We start from the raw sequence: 21,499 nt of genomic DNA on the forward strand, positions 1-21,499 counted from the left end.
ACAAAAGTTAACAACAAAACAACGTTAACGGTAGCTTTCTTGTAATAGTACCCCTACCATTTTGTATCAACAGTACAAATCCCATCCCACCCATTAATAATTCAAACGGATCTTCATTAAAACCATCAATATAAATCATTATCGGTCTTATCACATCTCATTCAATTATGTGTGGTTGTGATTAAGAGTGTTATAGCAAATTAAATAATCTTACACTATATAAATATACACAACTTCACAAGGCCCTAAATTTATCTCTCGTGCAGTGGGAATTGTTTATTTGTCTTCTTGATTTGAGTTGGTGCTATGAGTAATTTAGACTAGATGGTTTATCTCTATTATAGTCATTTGTTGTCTAAGATCACAAGACGAATTTCATCCAGAGTATAACTTTGGGTAAAAATTACAAGTTTTCTTCTAAATCAAAAAATACACACACATATATAAGCTCGCGTTCATATGTGAGAACCTGTACATTGAACTAGTACGGTGTATGAGTGCACAAAATCTATTATATTAATGCACACAATTTACTCCCAAATACACTTAGATGACAACTTTGGAGTAGTTGTGTGTGCATTTATTTAATAGATTCTGTGGACTCATGCAATTCAGCCAATTCTTACCTAAGATCAGACATGATTTTCATATATATATATATATATATATATATATATATATATATAGAGAGAGAGAGAGAGAGAGAGAGAGAGAGAGAGAGAGTTGAGTTCAAATGAGGATCACTATATTATAAAGGACTGTGCAGACTAGTGTAGTAGTGTGTCATAGTTTGTATATCGTGTGACAAAGGTTTGTTAATTAATAGAGTCTGGGTTCGAAACTTGATGTTTACATGTATTATTGTGTGTTAAATTGTGTTCATGATATTAATTAGTTGTGTGCCCGTAATCCGTACAATCCTATATATAAATATATTGTGGTTCTCATGTGAACTCAACCATATATATATATATATATATATATAAATATATATATATATATATATATGTTGGACACACATGCAGCAGATAACTGCGCAGCTATATAGTACAAGGAATTCTTAAGATGTAAAGATATGTTTAAGCCATTTCTGTCACTTTCAGTTGATGACAACGTCGTATTGCATGGCCACGAGGTGTATATATGGCATGGAAAACCCCTGTTCCCAACCCATGCACAATAAACAAACCTAAACCTTAATATCGAATAATATATATAGTTTTTAAATGATCGATCCACCTTTAATATATTCAACCAAAAAAAAAAAAAAAAATCTATACTCAAGACACAACTCTACTAATTTATTAATCTAAAGAAGTCATTAGTTTAATTAGCTTTATTATCCCCTAGAATTCACCTAAACCACTAATATTCAAGTACTTTAAAAATTTTATAAACCATTTACCTTCTTCACCTACCCTCAAGATTAAGCTGTAATCTTTTTAAGCCAAAAAAAAATTCAATTTGATCTCTTTAATATATATACAGAGTAATTTACAACTCAACTTATTGTACCAATACAATACAAACATAATGTCTTTTAATTGTATTATCCCCACAGTACCGACTATAAGTTTAAATATGATGATATATATATATATATATATATATATATATATTCATTCTTCCCAATATATATTAAATATTCATGATCGTATCCTCCGCGGCTTGCCCACGGTTTTACGTATACCATACTTAATTTCTTTATCCATTCAATTCATTCCCCCAGGCCCCAGCCTCCAATATAAATATATAATAAACCCTCCGTTCTATATATATTTATATACACACAAAACATATATATATTTAAATAGATTGGCATTATCTTCATGGCTGACCGTTATTCACAATCACTACACCACCCTGCAGCTGACTCCGTTCCATCCCCCAGCCGCGCCACCTCAGCCGGGAAACACCCAATAATGTATCGCGGGATACGGAGTCGGGGCGGCAAGTGGGTCTCGGAGATACGCGAGCCCAGAAAGACGACCCGAATATGGCTGGGGACTTACCCCACGCCGGAGATGGCTGCGGCGGCATACGACGTGGCTGCCCTCGCACTAAGGGGAAGCGAAGCCGTACTGAACTTCCCCGCCCACGCGTCTCGCTATCCGGTACCCGCCACCTCCTCGCCGGCGGATATCAGAAGCGCTGCCACCAGCGGAGCCGCCATGTTTCAGGTGCAAAGTAGTGGTGATCAGCCCGCCGGCACCGCCTCTAGTCGTCAACTAAGAAACGACGCCCAGCCCCCTCCCGCCGGCGAATACATCGATGAAGAAGCGTTATTCGATATGCCTAATTTGCTGGTGGACATGGCGGGAGGAATGATGGTGAGTCCACCGAGAATAAACCCCGTGTCGTCCGATGATTCTCCCAGCTGGAATTCCGACGCTGAAAGTCATCTATGGAGCTATTAAACTAACCTAAAATCTATTCCATGCATGACATCTGATCTCATGCAATATTCCATTATATTATTAAGAAAATAATACAACAAGGAACGTTCCCGTTTGCCAGCATGGACGGAATTGCATGCACGTGTTTGATTTAGTTAATGAAGATTGAATCAAATTATGTATGACTTAATGTTTTTTTTTTTTTTTTTAATTTGTATTAAGAGTTGTAAGAAGCTAAGGTAATAAGATAAGATGGTAAGATGATTACCTTTTTGGGTTTCCTAGCTTTTACTTTTCATGGTCTTAATGGTTTGGTTACATATTGGCCCCCAGAACGTACGTTTATATGACAGGCTGACACATATTGGAATTTAAAATAAAACATGGTTAGTTAATACAACTGACAATACATACCAACAGACATATACAACAAGTGGGTAGGCTAGCTTGGAAGGACAACTTCACAAAAACACTAACATCTAATAATATAATTAAATGATTTCATTTGCACATACATAATATTGCTGGAGCCTTCCAAGGTTTGATCATATTTGAAGAATAATTTTTTTTTTTTTAAATCATAAAGCCTGATCAATTCGCGATATAACAATGACCATATATGAAGATCAGAGCTCCTTAGAATTGAAACATGTAATCCAAGCTGAAGACCTTGAAATTTGGATGTCATTCAGTCGCGCACATATTAGCCTCCCGATATGATGAATGTGACGAATATGGCACCAACAACATGGAATAAATAGTAAACGAAATGTTAATATAACCGTAAGCTAGATTTCAAATTATAGGTGTGGTCCGGGCAGAATTTGAATTATTAGTCTCATAGTAACGTGAATACTGAATACCAAATTCTTTATATAGATGTATGGTAGGTGCTGCGCCATTGTAATGGAATTAATATGGACGTGTATGAATTGGAAGATTGTGCATTTGTGCCAGTATAACATGGAATAATGTATAAAGAAATATAAATTAATTAACTTGTTAATCACGATGGTTTGATAGAAGTAAACTTGAAACATAATTAAAATGTGTAAAAAGCTGGAGTATGAAGTCAAAGAATTATCATTTTTAGTCAACAAATGAGAAACACAGACAATAATATTATATTAGTGAAACTTACAAACAATTGAAAATCGATATGAATTGAAGCATAGTATCTGTCTATACATATTATTGAAGCATAGTATCTGTCTATACTGAATTTTTTCCTACCTTTTTCAAGGTTTTTGCACGGTACATTTTTTTCTTGATTTCCGGTGTTTTTATTAGGCATTTCACAATATTTTCCTCTTATTTTTGACACAATATTTTAAGGTTTATGGCTCTGTCAACCGAGACGGAATTCTTTCATTAATTGTGATAAGCATAATGTAATCTTAATTGAACAATTGCAAAATTATCTATGTACACATTGAGGGTTGTATGTCCCTCACCCAAATAACTTAAGTTCAAACTTTTAGCACGTGATATGTTACAGTAACATATAGGTCATGTTTGGTAAAATAATTAACCTATTAATTAATTTTAACTTATTTTACCACTATTAATTATTTGATTTAATTAATCAATAATTAATATGAGTGTTTAATTAATTCTAAAATATTAAAATTCAAAAAATTACTTAAAAGCTTCAAAAGTAAGTAGTTTGCAAGTTTGATGACGATGATAGAAAGAGTCAAAAGATGTTGATGGAGTAGGTGAGGAAGTCGGTCGGGATTGGAGACAGAAAACAATTATTCAGATTTTCAAAAGTGGTAAAGTTATTTTATAATCTTTATTGGGACATCCTTTTGTTTTTTGTTTTCTGTTTTTTTACTGTCTGTAGAGTGTGGGCCCTTATATCTTTGACTGTCTAAAGCGTCCATCTATCTGTTACTATCATCATCCATAACGTCGACATAGTCACCCTCCAAAGTCCAAACCTTTTATTTACGAACAATATCCTATAATCCTAATATATAGCGTATTCAGTTGTATGTGAAAAGTTGAAAACCATAAAGTTTATGTGGTCTTTTCTCCATCACTTAATGGTAACAAATTCATACGAATATAACAATAATAAATACTTTTCAACTTATCACATACAATTGAATATGCATTTTTTTTTTCTGTTGCACAAAAAAAACGCATTCAATTGTATGTGAAAAGTTAAAAACCATAAGTCTTATGTGGTCCTTTCTCCATCACTCAATGGTAATATTTCAATAATAAAAAAAAAAATTGTTATAATGTGTTAGTTATAATTAATTAATAAAATAATGTCATACTTAATTATCCTCCAAAAAACATAGTAATATACTTTGGTTTTGAGTTAGACGCTTCGGAACTAAGTAGTTGTGAGTTAAGGTGTCATCATTATGTTTAAAAAATATTTATGTGAATGGCTATTCTAAGATTTTTATTATGAATCAAGTTTGATAACATTTATTTTTTTTAATAATTTTTTATTGTGATGAATCGCTTAAAAAATTAATTTTTTTTTATGAAATTTATCCTAAAATATATATATGCTCTAAGAAATCAAAGTTGCAAACTATGTTTCCTCATTCTTTTTTATTTTTCTTCGATATGCATCACTCTTTTTTATGTTTTATCCAACAAACTTCTTTATTAATTACTATATAGTGTGATGATACATTTGTTACCATTTTAAATAAGTGATTATAGGATCAAACTTTAGTCAATTAGTGGTGATAGACTGTTAAATTTTCTACCTAAATCATGTACATAAGGAAATGATTAAACTTGCAATTATATTACGCCAAAACATTGCAACGTGCGATATATATGGAACGAGTCATACTATATGTAGTATCCGTGTGTAGTAGACACTATAAGTAATTTCGACAAACATATTTAATTTGTCTGTTCGAAATTGACGTGTGAAAATGGCGTTACGTTTTGTAGAAGAATTCCCCAGCATTACCTCGGTAACATTCTCCGTATTACACGTGTACTGTGTTCATTGCGCAGCCTCCTACCAAACCTTTTTTGCCTTAAATATTTTGAAGAGTTAATTCCAGCAATGGTCCTCCGACTATAGTGATTTTTCAAAATTAGTCCCTGACTTTTAATTTGGACACTTTAGGTCCCTTAATTTTCAATTTCTTTCCAATTGAGGTCCTTTCGTTAGAATACGATTCATTAGATTTTAAATGAAGGGGTAAACTTGTCCTTTCGCCTGCCTATGCATTATTCTTTGTATTTCTCCCTTCGTATTTCGCTGTTATACCTTGTAAATATCTCAATAATAGAGGAACGCACACACGAGTAGTCAGCAAATGGGGAACGACGAGGAACATTTTAGGGTTTCGACTAAGATTATCTTCATATATATCGCGTATATAATGGAGAAATACTAAGAATAATACATAGGCAGGTGAAATGATGAATTTACCCCTTCATTTAAAATTCAATTAACCGTATTCTGACGAAAGGACCTCAATCGGAAAGAAATTGAAAGTCAAGGGACCTAAAGTGTCCAAATTAAAAGTCAAGGACTAATTTTGGAAAATCAATATAGTCGGAGGACCATTGCTGGAATTAACTCATATTTTCAACCATGCATCCTGGGGTTTGATACACTGTAATTACAATTTTTTCACAATGCAATAATTTTTTGACCTGTCATGCTGTCAAATTATATTGTTTAATTGAAAAATTACCATTCTCTCCTTTTGTTAATCGAATTGATATTCATGTACTCCTCCATATGAATTCCAATTCCATGGAAAATGGAAGAAGAAAATGTACTGTGTTGACATATTTGCTCTTCAAGCAAATTATTATTATTATTATTATTATACAAGGGTATTTTAGTCTTTATATCACTTATTCATTTTCAATACCCCGTACTTCTATTTCTATCTATCAAACAATGTACTTTGAATTTATACTTTATTCTCACCTTCAATTTCACCGAATTATAATTCATTTCTTCATGATTTCCAGCCTTCCAACCAAACGCCTTGTAAAATCCTCAGTTCCCACACTCGATTGCGAAAATTCATGCTGTACTACCACATCACTAATTTCTATCAACGATAATACTACTGACTACTTGTGTTCTCAATTTCTATTCTATTTAATTTGTACTATCGTCTATATACGTGACATGTTATAATTCAAATGGAAAAAATAAAAAATGAGAGAGTGGCGTTGATTTTATTCATTTGTTAATCTTCTATCAATAAACATATGTGACATGTTCTGATCTATTTGGGGGGGGGGGGGAGAAGTAGACAATATGATTTTATTTATTTTTCTCTTTTATCAATAAAATTATGACACGTGACATAAATTTTAATAATTGTACTCCTAGGCTTCTACTATGTTTTGTACTATGTGCACATATGATGCCATATTATAAGAGTGACACACTTTTATTTATTTATTAAGTCACGTAGTTCTTAAAGGAATAGACGAGTGAGTGTAGCATAATACTCGAACTTGAAAAATCACATGTTTGGTTATATTCTTACCAATCATTTCTCAGCCGAGCTCGTTGTAGAAGATTTACCTTTAATTTCTTGTGTAATTTTCATATGCATATTTTTAAATAATAAAAAAGAAATCACGACACGTAATAAGAATGTTTTGACACGTAACATGTTTTGATTTAGTATTAATAAAATTATGATTATGATGAGATGTAAGTTGAGATTTAGTCGCATTATTCAATGTACAATTTTCGTGGTATAAATGTGTTTACACAAGCATGGTCCATAGTTACATGTGCAGACAAAGTTGGTTAATTAGTGAGTATTGTGGTCAACAGAAGGCAGTGATAAGTTGTTAAAAAAATGAGAACTTTTCTAATGAATACTCGGGTGGACCCCACGTCCACACCCACCCGTAGTGCGCGTTTATGTCGTAGCCACGTGGATTTGTGAACTAATATGATTTATTTAGTTCATATAAATAATTCATCCTTACCCAAAATCTGTAATACACTGTATAGTACTCACTCTCGGATAAACGTTAGTTCACGTTGCTCTGATATCTGTGTGAACGAATCAGTATGTTCCACGTCGGATCAGAATGAACGGCCGCCGTCGTGGATTTGGTTTCAGATCAGAGAAAGTGGTTTAAAAATGTCAGCAATATAATAATACATTGTTTAGAGAAGACGAATATATATTATTATAAGTTATGGCATACATTATATTATTGCGACACGTTATGATTAGACGACATATATAGTAAGGAATGCTTGCACTGGAGATTAATATAATTAATTATGTTTTATATATGTAATGCATGCAGCATGCATATATCCAGTATAATGTGGTATGTTAGTTTACATGTGTTTTGTGTAAACATTAATTTTGAAACAGAGAAGAGAACTCCCTTAAGGCATGTGAAATGTCACTATTATATTTATTCAAATACTATATGTTTTGTGCGCTAATTAATTATAACCATACATGGTATAAAATGGTATGTATAGTAATTATTTAAAAAAAAAAAGAAAAGGAAATAACAACTTTTATTAATAAAGAGTAAATACTCAAAATGGTCCATCGACTATAGCTAAATTCACAAATTGGTCCTCAATTTTCAATTTCAACCAATTAAGTCCTTAACTTTGTAATTTTAACACAATCTGGTCCTCTGTCTATTTGACCGTTTGTTGACTGTGATTTTTGAGGATATATATGTAATTTCATGGTCCATCATCGATTTTTTAAGGTTCTAGTTGCATTTCCAGACCGCACTGTTACATTCAAGTCCACTGCCGAAAGCAATCTACCAAATCCGGTCGTCATTCTTCATCCTCCCTTTGGATTCAATATAGTTGAGTTCGTACCAGAGCGAAGAAGACAACGTGTTTCCGAACCGGTACAACGTCATCCTGCAGGCCTCCACGTGCTCCGACGAGAGCTGAAGGTTCTTCTGGAGATCGTCGATCACGGTCAACAAACGGTCAAATAGATGGAGGACCAAATCGTGTCAAAATTGCAAAGTTAAGGACTTAATTGGTTGAAATTGAAAGTTGATGACCAATTTGTGAATTTAGCTATAGTCGGGGGACCATTTTGGATATTTACTCATTAATAAAGATGCGCAATACAATCATGAATAGAAGATAACCAAACAGTAGAATCAGTTTGAGAACGAATTGCCCTTACTAAAGCGCGCACAAACTTATTCGTTGATCGAATGGTAAACTGACAAACTAAGACACCACTTACTATTGCTAAGTGAAAAATTTATTAATATGCTCAACGCTGTGCGATATGGAACGAGTCCATGCATAATATTTGTACTGTGTGTCGTATACAATATAAGTCTACATACATTTAACATATTATTGTTTGTTCCAAAATTGAGGTGTGAAAATGTCGTAACGTTTCATAGAACGAAGAATTCCCGGATGACATACAACAATACCTCTGAATCTCTGATCTGATGTTTAACAGTACCGTACAGTAGATTCTGCGTATTACCCGTGTGCTGTGTGCATTGCGCAGCCTCCAACCAACCTCTTTTTGGCTCAAAGTCATCAGTCCCCACATTTGACTGAAAATATGAACTTTTCCAATGTTTTTTAATGAATACATACTCGGATAGACTGTCCCACCGGTAGTGCGTGTCTATGTCGTAGCCACGTGCATAATCAGTTCAATGATGTTTTTCCACGTAGCATAATCTATATATCTGTAATACCACCTATCCACAATTCCACACTCACTCTCGGATAAACTAACGCTATTATTTTACGTTGCTCTGATAGATAATAATTGATATCTGTGAACGTACTAATATGAATGAATCAGCATGTTCGTCGGTGGGATTTAGATTCAGGGAAAGTGGTCAACTGCCGCCGGCGACCTCTTCAGTATCCGGAGGATCATGTTCTTCTTCCAACTGCATGGCTGCGCATTCCGACGAGGATGTTTTGGCGAGGAAACCCAAGAGGCCGGCGGGGAGGAAGAAGTTCAAGGAGACTCGGCACCCGGTGTACAGGGGAGTGCGGCGGAGGGGGAACGGGAAATGGGTTTGCGAGCTCCGGGAGCCGATCAACCAGAAGAGGATATGGGTGGGAAGTTACCCTACTCCGGAAATGGCGGCGCGAGCTCACGACGTGGCGGCATTGGCGCTCAGAGGCCAGTTTGCAACGCTCAACTTCGCTGATTCCGTGTGGCGCCTGCCGGTGCCGGTGTCCAAGGACGCTAAGGATATCCGGAGAGCGGCGGTGATGGCCGCCGAGGGCTTCAGGGAGACGACGACGACGACGGCAGTAGCGAAAGTAGTGGAGGAGGAAGTGGAAAGCAAATTGATGAGAATAGACGTTTCTAACATCGACGAGGAGGAGATGGGCGTGGACGGAATGATTGAAAAGATGGCGGAGGCGGTGCTGTACTCGCCGGCATGCATGCAACTGGGGAATATTAATGCTTTCACCACTTGGGATCAAGCTGACCAACTTGGGAGTGACGACGTAGTAGAAGTCTCACTATGGAGTTATTCTATTTGACTTCACCACCGTGTATAATACTATTCAATTCAATACAATCTTTACCTTAATTATTATGTAGAGTAGGTTGTAATCTTTATCTTAATTTAGTGGGTGGAGCGGCATAATTGTGGCCTCATACTACATTGTAATACAGTCAATAACAGAAGTTTTAAGCTGTACATTTTTTGTATTTCTTATTTTCTGTATGTCTACATAAAAAAAAAAAAAAATTGTGTTTGGAGAATAAAAAGGCCACGACGGAGTAGATTTAAGTATTATTTTTTCAATTATGTAAGTAGAAAGAGAGTTGGAAAATATTTCAAGTGGGAAAATAAACATTTTGGTCTCTCAATTGTTTTTCAACTGTCAATGTAATTCTTAGTTTTCAATTTCAATTAATTTGATTATAGAATTGTTTAAAGTTTCATCAATTAAATCATTTTAGGGATCAAATTGGCGGTGGCAGTACTTTACCACCTTTGGAACGCCCAGAATGGAGCCCTATGGGATGGCATGTTGGCACGCCCGGAAGCAGTATGGAGAAGGGCGGCTGCTACTCTTCAAGCATACGGTCGAGCTCATCACGTACTGCACTCCTCGGCAGCAGTTGGACGCATCAGAAGCAGCAGCAGCAACGCCTTGGACCCGATCGCGGTGCTATGTGGATGTCAGATACCGACCGGCTACCGGCGACGCAACTTATGGCGTGGTACTCCTCAATCCGGACGGCTCGTTCAAGGCGGCAACAAATGGCAAACTCCCCGGTTACTTCTCACTCCTTATGGCAGAGGCACTGACATACAAAGAGGCTCTATCTTGGCTCATGACACGGAACGAGTTAAATGTGGATCTCCTCACAGATTGCCTAGAGTTACGTAGTTCCTTGCAGGTCGTACGACTATCTTGTCTTATGTTGGGATGGTTGTGGATCAGTGCTGGACGATTTTATCCTCGTTCAGTTATTGCTCATTAAGCGTTGTTTCTTGATCAGTTAATTTACATGCTCATACACTAGCGTTGTTAGCTTTCAGTCAGGAACAGTCTTTGTATTAGGATGCTATCCATTCTGACTCTATTGTTTCGTTCATTCATTAATATATACCAACGTTGTTGGCTTTCAAAAAAAAAAATCATTTTAGGGATCAAATTGACCAAAATAATAAAATTTTAAACAATTTGATTATCAAATTGGTTAAAATTAAAAACTAGTGATTACATTAACTATTGATAAACAATTGCTGGACCAAAATGAAATATAGAGGAGATTAAAAAAAAAAAAAGATTATCTTCATCCAATCCAACGACCCTAATTCAAAGCATCTGACCCTACCTGAAATTAGCGGGCCAAGATTTCACCACCCACAGTCCACAGAAGTAAAACTTCTGCTCCACCTACACCTTCGTCTTCATCCTCCCTCCTTATTTGTTTATTATTATGTACAGAGAGTAATATTAAATTACACTGAACCATAAAAGCCCTAATCAAAGCTCAAAGCTTTTTTCTAAGCACCTTAGATTTCTATCTCTGTGAAATTTCAATTCCCAAACCATGAGAGGAACGAAGCGATTCGCCGCGGCCGAGTCCAGCGTGTTCACCACCGACTCAGTCAGTTCGATTCCCTGCATCTTTGCGTTCTTCCATTTGAATTTGTTGTTTTTCTCATATCAATCGATGCGAATGAGGGAGAGGGAGAGTTAGCTGGATTGGTAGAATGTAATATGCTGAATTGCTTATGTGCATCTAAGTACGCTAAGAGCTTGAAAAAGGCAGGGGATTTTGTTGGTGTTCAGCTAGAGCTGAATTTCTGATTTAGTTTTGAGCTTTTGTGCAAGCCATTAATGAAGTTCCTATTTGTATCTTCACGCATCACTTTGTAATTTGAATGATTTTGGCTAGAAGCAAGCTCCTAGTCGACTTGTAGTTTTCAGGGCAGTTCATTGCAATAATTAATACAATTAATTTCATAAGATATTGATAATGTGTCTAGGATGTTAGTTGTGTTTGTAATGCTCTTAACTATGCCAAGAAGTTTTTAATCTTAAAGTTGTAATTTTTATGAAAATAGTGTACCTCTTGTGTGGATAGGAGATACTTTGTTCTTCAATTGGTTTCCTTATTTCCCAATTCCTGTGCAGAACCAGAACAAAAGAATACTGGCAGCCTCACCTTTTGATTCTCAAAGGGCAGAACCATCCCAGCAGCTGTCAGTGCCAACTCCACAGTTGGACATGCAACGGGCTGAATCATCTAGACAGCATGTGAGGGCTCTCAATACTCAGTTTGCGAGGTCTAGTTCAACAGCATTTTCAGCTCATAAGTCATATCAATTACTCTTTTTTTTTTTTTTTTCCTTTTTCTCAGCACAATTTTTGCCTCTAAATTTTAGCTGAATAGAATTATTGTTTCCCCCATCTCATGTTTTGTCTTGTAAACTAGTGTTCCTCTTTTAAGTATGTTTGTGAAATCTGCAAATAAGAATTAGAGTTTGAGGAAAGGTTAACAAATAAATAGATATGGCTAGTGTTACATATTCTCTTTCCTATTAGCACATTGCTAGCGTAAGAGGCAAAAAGCTTTTTCCTTTCTATACTATCCTCAATGAATTTATGTATCTTGCTTCTTTGTTGTTCTAAGCAGCTGGGTGCAAACACAATTACAGAACTACCCTGATGAACTTTGGGAAGATGGAGCCCAAGACTATTTAAGCCATGCTGCATCCATCATGGTGAGTTTGCACCTGTTTTGTGATATTTTCATGTATTACTTAGTATATTCTTTAGTGCTTTCACCTTTTAGGAATATCAGTTTTTTCTTTTTCTTTCTGTTTTGGGGAGGGGGGGCATGGTTAGTGTAATGTTAGATTCACTATAGATGCGCTGCTTTAATTCCAAAAATATATGCTTCAAGGTATCACAATTTCTGGGCTTTTTTAAAGCAAAGGTAGTCTATTGCAGGAAAAATTTAGTGATGTTGTAAACTGGCTGAAAGCAAATGCTGCCCAAGGAAAGAGTACGACCTTCATGGGATTTCAGCCTGCTCTAAAGACACTTGCCTCTGAAAATAAAGAAAACAAGAGTACGTCCTTGTTGAGATTTCAAGCTCCGGCTCCAAAGACACTTGTGTCTGAAAATAAAGAAAACAACAGTACATTATCTCTGGATAAACCTCCTACTCCTGCGCCTAATGCATCTTCAAGCTTTGGAACTTCCTGGAACTCTGGACCACTCTTTAACAACAAAGCTCCATTTTCATTTGGTGGGTATTTTCCTTGTTTGTTACTATTTCAGAACATTATTGACTTTGAAGTTAACACATTAAGAGTTCTACCTGGTTAACATAAGATTCTAGTTTCATTTTCATAATGTGTTTCTTACCCAGATATTTACTTTCTTGTGGTTTGATAAATCAAGATTGATATTGTACTGTACCTGCACTTGTTGCTACAAAAAATGCTTAGCAATTGCCCTTGTTAGGCAGTGGGTTTGAGCTGAGAAACAATCTTGCATTGTTTCCAACCTTGATTCCTGACTTCTTTATGCTTCAACTACTTCTCTCCCAGGACTTCAGAGTTCATTTCTGCAACCTCAAAATGCAGTCGCAACAAATAACGACACTTCAAATGATGCAGATGGTGGTAAGAAAATGAATGTATCTTTTTCCTATCAATATCAGCTTTTTATTTCCTCTCAACCATACTTCATAATCTATTTTCCATTATATTAACATTATCAAATCATCATATACCTCCATTCTCTTGCATTTTTATCTTTTGTTTACTCTCCTAGTCTGATGGCATTAAATTGCGCTATTATAGAGGAAGATGTTGAGCAGCCTAGCAGTCCATCTGTGAAGAAGACTGAAGAGAAGGGAGTCACTGTTGTCCACCAAGTCAAATGCAAACTTTATGTTAAGGTGATCTTTGTATTAGCAATTTAGCATTTATTATCATTACTCATCTGATTAGTGTTCATTATACATGTATCAAAATAGGGACCGCATCACATTTTATGCACTAAGCATGGACACAATACAAAGTTTCGTAACTCTCATTTGGAATACCTATCTATCTTGATCTGAGAGATTGTGCTGATGTGATTTTGACACATGTCATTACATGCATTAGTATTGGGTTTATTTTATATGTTGTCTCTAATCCATCTCCGCAAGCATAGTTACTTTTGGGTTGATGGTCTATGCAAGCTTATATCTTATTGGAGGCTTTTTTCTCACTATTTCTGTCTGTTTCCAGTCTAGCGATCCAACAGACAAAGATGCATGGAAAGATAGAGGCACAGGTCAATTATCTATTAAATGCAAAGAAGGTGTTAGCAAGGGTGCCCGAGAATCCAAACCAACTATTCTCATACGAAATGATGTAGGTTTCCAGTTTCCTTGATATATTACACTTCTTAAGTTCAATTACTTACACCCTTTCTTTGATTTACTAGTTCACTGCCCACCTGAGTACTCTATGGTTCTCGCTTGCAGGTTGGCAGGGTGGTGCTTAATGCATTACTATATCCAGGCATCAAAACAAACATGCAAAAGAACTCTATTGTTGCAATATTCCACACTTCGGTAATACATCCTATTCCCATACGAAGTTGGATTGATTCGTCGCACTGATTTTCCAAGCATTAATCTTTGCGGCTTGATGGTATATTTTGTAGGATGGAGAGAACAGCAGTGCTGTTGTAGCGCAAACGTGCTTGATAAGACTTAAATCTGTAAAGGACCGAGATAAATTGGCGGCAATCATCCAGGAATACGCCCCCGCTGCCTGAGAACGATGGAGTAGAATTATGGGGTTAAAGATGTTGTACCATTAGCTTGAGCTTCAACAGAATACCACTCTTGGAGGGAATCATGCTGCAATGAGAATTATTTTTGAATTGACAAGTTATATATCAGCTCTTATAGGTTAGATAATTCTTATGGGATTGATGGCTGTTCACAGACTTAGAACCAGCTGGGAAATTGCCCTTCGAGGATGATGATCATTGATGTGATAACTATGCAATAAACTGGCTATTACTTGTTATCGAACAAAAAGCATTGAAGGACTATATTCCTGTCGAGTGTGTGTCATGTAACACATTTTCACGAAAAATGGATTAGACTAGGAAGTATTAACCACAGGATTCAGAATACAATAATGGCCTTGTGGCATGATGAAAATATCTGGTCATATTATACTCAAAACAAGTGAACATTTTTATGCTGCAAAGGCAGGTTCAATGGAAGGAATTTTACCAGGATCAATGTCTTACATATGCAATACAAAGATATAAAATCACTTGAAATGTGTTTAATCAAGATGCATCGACTTGTTACAAACTTGTCGAGATTATTGTGATCATATGATTAGGAAGATTATTTGCCATGAAATCAGAAAGAACATGTCTTTTCAAATTCCTTTTGCTCTTTGCGGCAAAACTCAAATTCATTTGTGTGGTAGTGCATGCACCCTGCATAAGCATCCATTTCTTTGGTGCACCTTTGATGAAGATCTTTGAGCCTACAAGAATTATAAACATATTAATGTAAGTTACATTAACCTTCTATTGATACTTGGGAAAATAAAGTCAACAAGGAAATGCTTTCTTGATTGTAAGAGATGGGCAGTGGGGATTGATTCAAATCGGGTTCTTTTGCCTAGGATAAACACATGCAAATATGCAATGCTACTCCTACACCAAACCATGCTTTAAAATAGTTTAATCAAGAGTGATAACAGCTAAATCATCAATTGGTGCATGTATATAAATACTAGGGAGCATCATGTTCAACCACTTTATGGAATTGCAATTCACTCAAGCTGGTCAATCAGGATGTGATGTATATATAAGTATATTTGAGCACATCACACTCAGCTGAAAGATGGAATTGCATTTCACTCAACCTCGTAAACGCAAAGATGACCATTAGACCATTACAAAATCACTGCATTTTTGGCAATGTTAACCTGCCAAAAGACATCCCATCATCATGTTCCCTTCCTATCTAAAACAGAATCAAAATAACATTCCAATAAAATCAAAACCTTAAGTATTTATGTCTATAAATAAGTGCATTTTAGCATTCCATTAGGATGAAATTAAAGTGCAATTTCTCTGAAATAAATTTGTGGATAAAGCCAGCAAGGGAGGCAAACCCCACATAAATAAGTTCAGCCCTGTGCTAGTCACAATGAGACAATTGAATTTGACACGAGATTTCATAACAGTGATATAATCTATCATTGTGCAAGTTCTAGGCAATGAGAATAAAGTGAAACAAATCAATAACAGAATATCAAATAATACCTAGTTATGCCATGCATCAATCCTCAAACTTCAAAAAAAAAAAAGAAGTTTTCCTCTATCATTTCAACACAATAGTTGAATGGCCATACAAATTTATATACATTGCTGGATATATGAACTTTACAGTTTGCTATTGGTAAAAATCCAGAAAAACAAGGACGGAACCAAAGTGAGCTAAAAGTAATGAAGCATGTTAAAGATTTAACCTTCTACCCAATCCAGAATTCAAAATTCTTAATTGTGCATTCTATTCTGGCATAAATTCCACTAATTCAGCTAAAAAAAAATGTTAGAAAAAGAACAAAAACGAAAACGGCAGATATCGCAGATAAACATTTGATGAAACTAGTTGAGGGGGCTTACAGGCCGAGAACACAACGTGTAACTTGGTGGCCTTTGTCGAGGCATTTCTCGGGGTTAGGATCGTCTTTCTTACACTTGAGGAACGCCACATTCTCGCTCCGGCACCGAGTTTCGATGTGTTTCGACGCCGCCATCAGCACCGACGATGTAGGGATCGGAATTCCTCCGGCATCCACCGTGCTCGCCATTCTCCAATCGCCCTCTTCTCCTCTTTCTCTGCAATCGAAACCGCTTAGAACAATCACTGCCCCGTTGGTCGCTCCCCAGAAGATCGCATACTGATACACAGTGAAACTCTGTCAAATGGACTTTACAGCTTGAAGCTTTTGGGCCTCGCTTACAGGTTTTTTAGTTGGGCTTCATTCACCTATACGAATGTGGGCTTGTGCTCATATGAATTCTCCTCAGGGTACTTTTGGAAACCCAACAAATGATTTATGAAAGTTAATTTATGAATTTTTCGTATTTGATTAGAGGGGGAAATGAAAATCAATAAAAAATAAGGGTGTGGTCAATGAAAAATAGAGGAGATTTTTCTGAAAAATGAATTCCTTTTCTTTTAGAAGTCATTTTTCGTTTGCTGCAGTGGAGCAGCTAATTCCCCATCGTCGCCACCACCACTACCATCATTGTATATTTTAAATATTTAAAATTAAAAATAATTATGCTCATTTTTCAGAAAATAAACCAAATACACCAAGATAGTTTTCTGGAATACAACCAAACACCGAAAAAAGAAAATGTTTTATGAAAAATAACTCATTTTTCAGAAGTCGTTTTTCTGCTTTTCAAACACATCTTAAGATAAAAATATAACTATAGTAAAAAAAAATGTTTAAAAAAAATTGCGCTTCCTTAAATTAAAGAGTAATAAAGGAATTAACACACAAAAAAAGAATAAAATTACTCCCTCCATTTAATTCTCTATGTCTAATTCAGTTTATTAGGATTGACTAAAGTTATTTATAATTTAATTTTTATATATTTTGAATTTCGATTCTAAATTATAATTAAAATCATTCTTACGATTCTAATTTTAATTCAATTGTTAAAGTGTGTGGTTTGATTTGAATATAATCACAATTATTCATAAATTGAAAGTGTACTTTTTTAAAAATAAAAAATAGTAAGAAATGGCAGGAGGTACGGCGTACAAAGGTACCCCCACCTGCAGAATCAGGAAAAGTGGACTGAAATGGGCATATTTTCAGTAGTGTTGATAATAATATAAAAATTCTAAACTATGTACAAAAATAAGTGTCAAAAGCATTATGGTGTAGTTGAGCGATATAATTGTAGCCTTCTAAATAAAAGGTCTAGGGGTATTGACTCTTTATATTTTAGTAAATTAAGAAAGTATGTATGAAAAGATATTACATTATAATAAAATCAATATTACTCAAAACAATTGTACAAAAATAGGCAAAACATATTTAGAATTTACATCTCTTATCAAAAACCCATCTCTCAAATGTGTTTCTTAAAAACAGGTCAATTTCCCCATAAATCGCCAGAATCAGTGCAGCAAGTGGTAGATGGTGGAGGGCCCCAGAAATTATAGGCCCATTTACTAATCCATAATAAAGTAGAGAGAATCTGCGTAGAAGGAATAGATTAGACCATCGATTCACGTGCTCCTTATTCACTTCCCTTTGGATTTTTTCTCCTCCTCGTTTTTTGAGCATCAATCCTTCACATTTCATTCCTTACAATGTGCCCATCTATCAATGCACCATTCTCCAACTTTCAATCACGAATTCCCTATGCAATTAACACTCGTTAATCCATACCATACAATATATGAAGAGTAATGAATTGGAAACTATCAAGGGCATTTTTGTAAAATTTAAAATAGGTAACCGCAATCATGTCGGTAGAAAAGTAACGACAATCCAGATTCAATTCAGACCGCACTACACAAAATCACATGAATCTGAAATAGGTAAGCTAATCGTGTCAGTAAAGAAGTAACGGTTTGACCATGAAACCTCGAAAGTAATGAAATTAAGTCATTTCTAAACCAAAGATGATGCCATCTAATGGAGAATTACACCCACCCTTACCATTATAAGAGTGAAGAATTAAAGATCATTAATTTGTTGGTTGAGAGTATAAAATTATACAAATTCTTTAAATAGTGTACAAAGAAAAGAAAACTAAATTAGGTGTTTTAAAAAGATTAATACTAAACCAGATGTTACAAAGCGAATAGCATGTTCCTTATTGTGCAGGGTACTTGAATGGGTGAGACAACCAGAGGAGATTTAAGGCTACTATTAGCCCCAAAGCTAAAAATCAAACACTTGACCTTTGATTAAAGATTGATAAGTCCATTCCATTCAATCACAGCCCATATTACTCTTAGCTATATAAATAAATAAATAAGTTAATTCAATTTTTGGTCCTACTGTTATAGAGGTAATTTTAATTTTAGTCCATTATTATTTGTCTTGCCACATTGCGACCACTGTTATTATAAGTGTTCCACTTTTAGTCCACCATTAACATTTCCGTCTCATGGCTGTGTAATCCATGGATATTTCCGTCATTCTATGGTTGAAGCTTCTCCTTTACCATTTCTTCCCATCCGAGACCATGTTTGACTAAGGAAATCAAACAATTAAACCTAAAATCGAATTTCAATCAAGCATAATTGACGCAACGGAGCATCGATTCCAATGTTCTTCCAAGCAAATCCTAACCAAATGTGGCGTGCGCTATCACAAAGCTCGGCGGCGTTCATCGACAAGGTCGGGGACGACGAGTTCGGGCGGATGCTGGTGGATATTCTGAAGAAGAACGACGTGAATAGTGAGAGCGTGTGCTTCGACAAGGAGGCGCGGACGACGCTGGCGTTTGTGACGCTGAAGAGCAACGGCGAGCTGGAGTTCATGTCCTATCAGAACCCTAGCGCCGACATGCTGCTCAAGGAGGTGGAGCTGAACACGGCAATCATCAAGGGGGCGAAGATCTTCCACTACGGCTCCATCAGCCTCATCTCGGAGCCGTGCAAGTCGGCGCACATGGCGGCGATGAAGGCGGCCAAGGCTGCCGGCGTTCTACTGTCGTACGATCCCAACGTCCGCCTCTTGCTCTGGCTGTTGGAGGACGCTGTGAGAAGCGGCATCATGAGCATCTGGAAGGAGACGGATTTCATCGAGGTTAGCGACGATGAAATGCAGTTCTTGACGTAGAAAGATCCATTGAAAGAAGAGTTTGTGATGTCCTTAGTCAAATTGTCTGATTTCCTTAGCCAAACATGGACTCGGATGGGAAGAGGGCAAAGGAGAAGCTTCAACCATAGAATGACAGAAATACCCCTAGACTACACGACCATGAGACGGAAATGTAAACAGTGGACCAAAAGTGGAACACTTATAATAATAGTGGTCGCAATGTGACAATACAAATAGTGGTGGCCTAAAATTGGAATGACTCCTATAACAGTGCTAAATAAAATAAACATGAGGCGTTATACATGTTCTTAAAAAAGTTAGGACGTATTATGAGTATTGTGATCAAGCAATTAAACACTTATTGTTCAACAGAGCAACCATTAGTACATTTTGATAAAGCTAGTACTTATAATTATAAACATGTGTCATCGAAAACGTGAAATGTATGAAGTGTTCTCATTAGAAATACTCCCCTAGCCCCAAGATTAGGAACCTCTAAGTTGGTTGGTCACTCTCGTAGTATTTTGATCTGGTCTCGAAAAGGGGTACCTCTCCTGAGGGATTAGTTAGCATTTATAGCGCTACGTAGGGGGACCCATGCCGGGAATCTCGCTGATAAAGGGTACGCAACGCCTCGCAATAGGATAATCAGATCGAGTGAGCCACATGTCTGCATTGAATAGGATAAAGTTGTCGGGATTGTTGAAAAGATTCTTCACGTGCCTTTTTTTTAATGAATGAGCTTGGCCTCCTGACCTATTAGGAGATCGAGTTGCACACCCTGAAGTCAGTATTTTCTATTTCTATAACATTATTTACTCAGTTAGGTGGTGAAATTATAACGAAAAATCCCTCATTAAAAATCATATAAAATGTCAAGTCATGTCATTGGCTTTTAATTTTACATGGCGTTTGGTTGAAGGGAATTTAAATTCCCTTCCCACTTGATTTCCACCTAATTCCAAAGATCACAAAATTCCATTGTTTGGTTGAAAGGAATTGCAATTCCCCCATTTTCATGGAATTAAAATCCCATGTCCCCCCCTAGTATTTTAATTCTTGAAATTTTAGGAAGAAAAAAATATACATGAGTCAAAATTACCCATTCCTTTTTAACATAAAATTAATGCCTAACAACAACAATTGACATTTTTGACTTTATACTACTTATTCCCTTTCAATTCCAATGCATACCAAACATTGAAATTGAAATTCCCAGTAATTCTATTCCTATAAACCAAACACTGAAATTTAAATTCTCATTTTATTCCCAATAATTTATCTCCCATAAAATTGCAATTTCTTTTCCACGTAATTTCCCATCTCCAACCAAACGCCCTGTTATATAATTCCTTACTCTCTATAATGAAAAGAGTATTTTGAGACTATCTCTTTGTGTCAACTCTTTCCTGTCACAATGAAATAAATATTGGTTTTTTAAATCAAAATATCCTCTTTTTTATGCGTATTTTGGAATAATTCAAAGAAAGAAAAAAAAAAAAACCATTATTTATGTTGCGTGCAATTGCACCTCACAGGGATGCGCATAAATGCTCCTCATTGGGGTTAATTAATTTAGTATATATATTTAGTGGATTAGCCACCCATTTAATTACGAAATTCGCAATGATGTACAATATAAGATTGTATTATTTCTATACGAGGAAATTATGAATACAATAACTAAATAATATCAAATACATTTATTGCACTTTTTGATGAATTTAATTAGAATTAGAAATTTGGGCAATTATAATAATAAGTTAAAATTTATA

At 35.8% G+C, this 21,499-nt stretch overlaps 4 protein-coding genes and 1 pseudogene across 4 annotated transcripts; 4 read left to right on the forward strand and 1 right to left on the reverse strand.

Annotated features, from left to right (window-relative positions):
- The first annotated feature begins 1,810 nt into the window (after positions 1-1,810).
- Positions 1,811-2,778, forward strand: LOC109152851 (ethylene-responsive transcription factor ERF025-like). The gene has a single exon (XM_019300518.1). It carries the CDS (start codon positions 1,830-1,832, stop codon positions 2,415-2,417), a length of 588 nt encoding a protein of 195 aa, XP_019156063.1. The 5' UTR covers positions 1,811-1,829; the 3' UTR covers positions 2,418-2,778.
- Positions 2,779-9,107: 6,329 nt separating this feature from the next.
- LOC109152833 (dehydration-responsive element-binding protein 1E-like) lies at positions 9,108-10,058 on the forward strand. Its single transcript, XM_019300492.1, has one exon. The coding sequence runs from the start codon at positions 9,184-9,186 to the stop codon at positions 9,895-9,897; it is 714 nt and encodes a 237-aa protein (XP_019156037.1). The 5' UTR covers positions 9,108-9,183; the 3' UTR covers positions 9,898-10,058.
- A 1,161-nt stretch (positions 10,059-11,219) lies between these two features.
- Positions 11,220-14,946, forward strand: LOC109152617. Its single transcript, XM_019300256.1, has 9 exons — positions 11,220-11,485; positions 12,016-12,167; positions 12,518-12,605; positions 12,835-13,135; positions 13,440-13,514; positions 13,695-13,792; positions 14,130-14,255; positions 14,369-14,458; positions 14,551-14,946. The coding sequence occupies exons 1-9, from the start codon at positions 11,429-11,431 to the stop codon at positions 14,662-14,664; spliced, it is 1,101 nt and encodes a 366-aa protein (XP_019155801.1). The 5' UTR covers positions 11,220-11,428; the 3' UTR covers positions 14,665-14,946.
- A 100-nt stretch (positions 14,947-15,046) lies between these two features.
- On the reverse strand, positions 15,047-16,871 carry LOC109152618 (NADH dehydrogenase [ubiquinone] 1 alpha subcomplex subunit 8-B-like). Its single transcript, XM_019300257.1, has 2 exons — positions 16,549-16,871; positions 15,047-15,398 (listed from the first exon to the last, which is right to left on the reverse strand). The coding sequence occupies exons 1-2, from the start codon at positions 16,734-16,736 to the stop codon at positions 15,269-15,271; spliced, it is 318 nt and encodes a 105-aa protein (XP_019155802.1). The 5' UTR covers positions 16,737-16,871; the 3' UTR covers positions 15,047-15,268.
- A 2,381-nt stretch (positions 16,872-19,252) lies between these two features.
- LOC109152707 lies at positions 19,253-19,949 on the forward strand (annotated as a pseudogene).
- Positions 19,950-21,499: the final 1,550 nt, after the last annotated feature.

This window comes from Ipomoea nil, unplaced genomic scaffold (genome assembly GCF_001879475.1).
Source record: "Ipomoea nil cultivar Tokyo-kokei standard unplaced genomic scaffold, Asagao_1.1 scaffold2480, whole genome shotgun sequence".
NCBI lineage: Eukaryota > Viridiplantae > Streptophyta > Magnoliopsida > Solanales > Convolvulaceae > Ipomoea > Ipomoea nil.